This window comes from Phalangium opilio, unplaced genomic scaffold (assembly GCF_054372755.1).
Source record: "Phalangium opilio isolate 3A_F unplaced genomic scaffold, DU_Popi_V2 ptg000046l_1, whole genome shotgun sequence".
Taxonomy (NCBI): Eukaryota; Metazoa; Arthropoda; class Arachnida; order Opiliones; family Phalangiidae; genus Phalangium; species Phalangium opilio.
The window spans coordinates 3,708,050-3,715,033 of record NW_028324169.1 but is presented as its reverse complement, the minus strand read 5'-3'; the positions used below and the strand labels follow the sequence as shown (position 1 = coordinate 3,715,033).

The window sequence follows — 6,984 nt, the reverse complement described above, 5'->3', positions numbered from 1 at the left end:
TTGGTTAGTTTTCTTATAAAGCTTAGTTCATACACTTCAGGTGATAATCCGAAACTGTCGAAGAAAGTTGTTTTCCCATTTTTTACGTATAGTCCTAACCAGTGACTTCCGGGTTTCGCGCAATCCTCGTTGTTAAGACACAACCCGTATTCTTTAAGGTTACACTTGGGTATATGATTAGAGGGAAAAACACCGATCGCGCGTTTACCGACAGTACATTTTAAAATGTTTCTTATTTCATTTGAATTCATCCCTGTTCGTAAATAACACCACGATCCCGAGATATTTGTAGGAGTGATTCAAATTCAGCGAAGAGAATGACGGATAGGTTATGAGCTACTGGAGAGTTAAATTTCATATGCAAACGTAAATTCCCAGTTCGAACTGGTTCTCTATGACTTTCGCCCGATAATTGATCTGGTGTTAAGTCGATAACGTAAAGGGTGTTCCCGTTTATATAGTCATCGAATGTTATATTATTGCCACTGTCCTTCTTATAATTATTCAATCCCTCAGTCAAGCTCAAGTACTCCCTCTTACACATATTTTGCGCGAATGATGGTCTGAAACCCTCGTTAGGGAATCTCTGATTACCGATAGTCACCTCTAAGTAATTTAAACCTAAATGTTCAAATGCGAGAGGGTTTTGATGGTAGTGACCATTGAAAGCTGATGAGCGCACAATTCCTATGGTCAGTCTTTGGGGGAGTTTCCCCATATATAAATTGTCACGTAGGGTCTCCATGGAACCGGTGGGGATTGTAAACAGTTTACATTCTATTCGATTCAACAGGTATTTAGCTGTTGTTTTCTCTAAGGCCATTAAGTGGCCGAGTACTATATCCGGATTAATTTTAACCCTTCTGATATACAGTGTGCTGTCTATGATATTTATTTTATAACTCTTTGTATTATTAGTTGGAGTTAAGAGTGCGAATGCGGGATTACTTCTACTGAATTTCAATCTCAATGATACCCCGTTCAATAGAAATTTATCAGAGTTAAAGATTTCATGATGAATATTGGAAATTAATTGTACGGATTTTGATTCTGCTATCTCTTCCTGACGTTTTTTGAGTCCGCTTTCCGGTTTTGAAAATGCCGTATTGACGTTAATACCATCATTTCCTTCAGTTAGTAAACGTGTAGCGAGGTATGTTTTCTTCGCTTCACTACCGAAATTAAGAAGATCGCTTACCGCGCCTTTGTAAGCGTATGTTGGGAGACCGTTAGATATACAGGTGTCATTCAAATAAACGTCTAATTGTGATAAAATCGCGTTTATGAAATTATTTACGGGGGCTACTTGCTCCCCAGCTGGCAAATTATCACCATTTTCCTCGGTAACTTTAACAACAATTTCTATTAAAGATTGAGCTAAAGCTAAATAATAATCCGGGGTGCCATGAACTAAATACTCGATGGGTGCACCTGTTGTCGATAAATTACCTAACGGTTTGAATAAAACAGTCTCCGATTGTTCAATGCAGTGATTGGTAATCGGTTCGTTGAAAAAATCTAAATTAGACATCAAAAGTGCCATTGCTTAATCTAAGTAATCTTTTTTCCGTCTGACCCGCTTGTGTTTCACGTTAGAAATGGACTCCTTAGTCTTTCGTCGTCTCTTTAAATGTCTTCCTTTCCCTGATTGGAGTCCACTGATTATATTGGTTCCTGCATTCTTGAGTCGAGTTTTAGCGCTCTCCTTAAAATTAGCACCTTCAGCCAAATCCGATAATACGTTTGCTGAAGCTTTCAGAGCCTCGTTTTTAAGTAAACGTCCGGCGGGTGCAAATATTGGTTTCAGATAAGAAAATATATTTTTGAAAATGGAACCAAACCCGGCACCGGAATGTGTAGGTGGGGAGGAGAAATAAGGTAGATCACCCCCGACTTGGGAGAAATATATAACATATGGGTTATTTTCCATCCTTGTTCCGTCTCCGTATGTGCACTTTTGCTATGGTCTGTCCGCGGTGAAATGCCAGGAAACTCCCATCGCTAGTTCTTATATTGACTTCAACCGTTTCAATTATATTCGACTTGAGTTTAAAATAATCAGGTTCATTATATTCCAAAGACATGATTTCACGATGTTTCCCCACATTATTAAATGGGATGATTTTTAATATTGGGGCATATGTATCGCCGACAGGTGTTTCCTCAACTAATGATGAATAGACGAATAAATTTTGAACACCTTTCGCGATGTCGGGGATACCTCTAGATTTAACAGAGCCGGTTAATCTTATACCGATTTGGTTCCCTGTAAATCCTAAAATATTTCCTAGTTCGGGAGAATCCGCGGGAAATTCAATAGAATAATTTGAATTAACTCTCATCAGTGTTCGTCCGTCCAATTTTTTCTCGAAGTGTATCTGATTTTTGATATTGTCCGGTAATTTACTCTTAATATTATTGAACAGATCTTCAATAGTTCTATAGTATCCCTTATCAATATTAAGGTTAATTACTGTTGCCTCCTCTTTCTTTATACTATTAACGTGAATAACGTTTGACGCTTTCATAAAGTCATATTTCTCACCGGATGGTTTTAAAAACATGAACTGTAAGTGCTTTGATTTGGAATTTCCCGTTAGCAACTCCTCTCTGAAACCTATGAAGTCGGCTAGTTGTTTGTCTAATTGAAGTTCTATATTCGGCTTTAACTCAATCTCCAGTTTCCTCTTTTTTTCATCACCATGGTCAATTATGTTAACGGTTCCGTCATCCCCCAAATGGAAAACCAAACTATTTGCGATTAAATAATAAATATCTAAACCATCAAGTACGCTATCACCCCACTCGGAATAAGGTAACTCGAAAGTCCTTATTTTCCTACGATTAACAGGGTGTTTATAAAGATTGAACGACGTTGCCGTGATTGGTATATTATCATATTCAGTGGGTAATATAAGCTCTTTTAACCCCACCTCATATTCCCCATTTAGAATTATTTCCTTCGGGAGTAACATTTTGAAACGACTCTGGGTATTATCTTTAAATACATCTAGACTCGCTGTAGATATAGCGAACAAATAAAACGAATCCCTCATATTGTTAACGTCTTATTTAACCAACCGCTAACTGATATATGAACTAAATCAGACAAATAAAGATATTTAAATCATTTTATTTACTTTCACTCGCATTAAGGTTTACAAATTTACAATCAGGACTTTATATGATTTACATAGGAGTCGATAATTCTAGGGGAAATACCCCACTCAGTTGATTCCTGATTTAGGATATCAGCTTTAAGTTTACCAGATGAAAGAAAAGTTTTTACAATAGTCGAAACATCTACGAATGAACGTGCAGCTTCGGCTGTTCTATTCAGGGCATGCTGATAAAAATATATAACGCCGTATATTCCCTCTAACTCTAAGGACTCTTTGGCTGGTTCGAAGTAAAGTCGGACCTTAGTAGCCCAATCATTGGTGATACAGGGGTGTCCAAGTTGATTCCCCATCTGCAGTTGACAACCATTACACTCGTTCGACGCGATTTTATTGATAGCGGCCTTTAAATAATATGTTAGAGTTTCCTTAATCTCAAAATTCTTCATGAGACTGCCATGGTTGTAGAGAAATTCTATGGTGTCGATGGACTGAGAAAGGGCTTCCCACTCTTTCAGAGTTAAAGTTATCCCGGAAACACTTGATGAGTCCTTCTTACGACGTAGTAATAGCACCTGATCTTCCTCCAATTCATCGAGTACAGTCGCCCACGCATCGTTTGATAGAAAATTTTCCGACAAAGAAAACATTCTCTCCTTTGGGGTTATACTTTGACGAAACCCGAAAGTTTCAATGGACAAACTACTCGTCAATTTAACTAGACCATTGACATGAAATTTAGTTAACACAACCCCCTCCATAGTTGGTAAATATTTTTTTAAGGGGAGTGAATATCTAAAAACTCTTATGTTCAGAAATAATTCATTCGTGCAACGTCGACGGTTGATAGTTATAAATTTCGTCGTAGTACCATCCACCTTTTTGTAGGGGTCAACAAGAGGTTCCTTATATATTAAATCAAACCCGTTTGCCGTTGGAGATGTGTTAGCTGATACGTCATTACTAAAAAGGTGTTTCTTTCAATGTAATAATAACTTAAAAAATCGCGAATAATTTCAGCAGGCTAACAAACTTACCTCTCCATTTCAGAAGTGTTTTCCCCGGATTCTGACATCTTTTCAACAACTTATCCGACTGTTAAATGCAAAACTAGTCACGTTTTCACTCTTTTATATACTAACGGTGATGGGATTATTTACCTCGAATTAAATGAAAACATTTCATACACCCTCCCCCCTTATTATTAGGTGAAACAAACGACATTCCTCCTCAATGATTTGGGATCATCCCCCCCCCCCTATTAAAACAGATGTTGTTCGATCGTACGCAAAGTATACACCTATGGACACTCATTCTCTAGTAGAACGCGGAAGTATATTACCACCTGTCTGACCCCCTCCCTATCCTTAGGGATAGTATACCTAAGTGGGGCATCCAACTCGTAGGAGTCGTGACTCCCCATAGAAATAACATTATAACTCTTGACTCCCCATAGAAGAAGACTCCCCATAGAAATAACGTTAACTCCTTGGAGATAGTATACCAAAGTGGGGCATCCAGCTCACCTGGGAGTCGTGACTCCCCATAGAAATAACATTAACTCCCGACTCCCCATAGAAATAACCTGGACTCCCGACTCCCGGGTGAGCTGGATGCCCCACTTTTTACCTACTACTGCAATTTGACTACATTTCAAGACATGTTGCAGGCCTGCAAAAGTGATGGAAAATTAGAAATGCAGTTGCTAATTTAAAACTGTAATTTGACCTCATTTAGAGCCATATTGCAGTTATTCAAAAATAGGCCATTTTACTTGAATTGAATACCTGCAATATGTCTATAAATGTGGAATAGTTACAGTTTTAAATTTTAAGCTAGATTTCAAATTTTCCATCACTTTGGCAGACCTGTAACATGTCTATTAAAATGGTCAAATTACAGTTTTAAACTAGCAGCTGGTATTTATACTTTTGCATAGCGTTTGCATAATTGCGCTGCGTATTTCTGCCAGGCTAGACAGTTAACAGTTAACAAACAGAAAATGTAAACACGGCAGTCAATTTGCAGTTCTAGAATTGCTGTGAATTTTCCCCGTTTTTGAGCTGCAGAAAATGTAGCCTTAATGTATACATATTACAGCGTGGTAGCGATAAAAAAGCGTGTATGAAGGTGAATTACAGCTTAATATTTTTTTAAGGGAAGAGTTGGTGGTCGAGGTGGAATGGCTGTTGCTGGTGACTGGGGTAGATTTTGCTTCAGCGGAGCAGCTGAACTGGCTGGTGGCTGGGGTAGATTTTGTTTCAGCGGTGCAGCTGGAATGGGTGGTGATTTAGGTTGATTTTTCATTGCTGGCTGAGGTGGATTTCCTGTTGGTGGTCGACTAGTAATAGAACCGGTAATTTTTTGAGCATTAGTAAAATGCCTGGCTACTAATTCTGGGAGTATTGCATGGTGGAAGAACTTTTCGACTTTTATGATGGAAGCGCTCCAGAATTGCTCGTCAGGAAAAATTCTTTCAACGTGGAAATTGACATTTGTCCACATAAAAAATCGCCATAGGAACTTTTAGTTATGACTATTTGAGATTGCATTTCACTGTAGTATGAGTGTTTCCTGCTCAAAATTACTGTTCCATTATCATCTTGAGTCAAGCAGGAGTTTTGTGCTTTTCAAATACTGAAGAGTCTTTCATTGAAAATGGGCACTTGATTTCAACTACACCCTTTCCGCAACATTTACATTCAACAACGGCATCTGGTGATGCTCCATGAAAGGGATAAGCCGGGTTAAGACACAGTCCACTCTTCCTTACTTCAAAATTGTGGTGATCTTTCACCATCACATTTCTGTAAACTTCCAAAGCAACTAATTCGTGAGATTTCCCCCATTTTGTTGCTACTGTTTCAAAATTTAAAGAATATGGAAAACAAATGTTTTTAATTAATGAGAAAGAGGGTTTATCCGGGTTCCTGTGGCATGCACTATGAAAGTTTGAAGCTGTAATGCGGCCTGCTCTGAACTGGTGCCAATGATTATTATCGGCTTGACCTCTTGTTTTTTTCTAAAGTTTCAGCCTGTTCGTGTGTAAGTTGAATGTCAATTACAAGGTAGTAATCAACAAGAGCGGGATAATACATTGTCAAGTCAGGCGGAAAATTTAGCGATTTTGGCGCAAAATTATCTTGATTTTTTGGTAAAATGGTGAAAATGGCTGACTTTAGGCTAACCTTGAAGATTCTTTCGCACCAACCTGAATACTCGTCATTGCTAATTTCCGGTATAGTTTTTTGTTTCCTAATATCCGTTTTCGGTCTTCTCGGAGTAGTTGAACGATTAACATCATCATCCAGAGCAACTGCATTATTTAGTTCTTTTCGTTTAGATTTGAGTTGATAAGTCCAGTTCACTTATTGGTGAATATTTAACGGCTTTTGTCACTGGCACAATCCATTTTGCTCTTTCTCCCGTGACAGAGACAGTTTCTCTGTATCTAACCGAGTACTCGATATAGATAAGAAGGGCTGCGACATGTGTGCAGCATTCGTCTAAGCCAGTTGTACACACGCAATGGCCTGACACAACAGTCCCAGATTCACTTGCTATAATCCAACAATCAAGAGTCTTTTCATTAAGAGATTGAGAATGTATAATATAACCTATAGAAAAATAATGGTTAATGCAATGAAATAAGAAAAGATGGGTAATGTTACTGCTTACCAGTCCTTTTACGAGAATATTCTGGCATTTTTCAAAGCGTTTCACGTGAACATCCCGAACAAAACCAAAAACAAGGCTTTTATAATTTTTCAGATTTTCTTGTGTATAAGGCGAAACTCCATTTATTAAGTAAAGATAAACATCACCAAACTTAACTGTTTAAAATATTAAACCCTTGCTCTAAGCC

The 6,984-nt window shown here is 38.0% G+C and overlaps 1 protein-coding gene across 1 annotated transcript; it reads right to left on the bottom strand.

Moving 5' to 3' along the window:
- Positions 1 to 247: 247 nt before the first annotated feature.
- Positions 248 to 1,543, bottom strand: LOC149676376 (uncharacterized protein F54H12.2-like). The gene has a single exon (XM_089838704.1). It carries the CDS (start codon positions 1,541 to 1,543, stop codon positions 248 to 250), a length of 1,296 nt encoding a protein of 431 aa, XP_089694830.1.
- Positions 1,544 to 6,984: the final 5,441 nt, after the last annotated feature.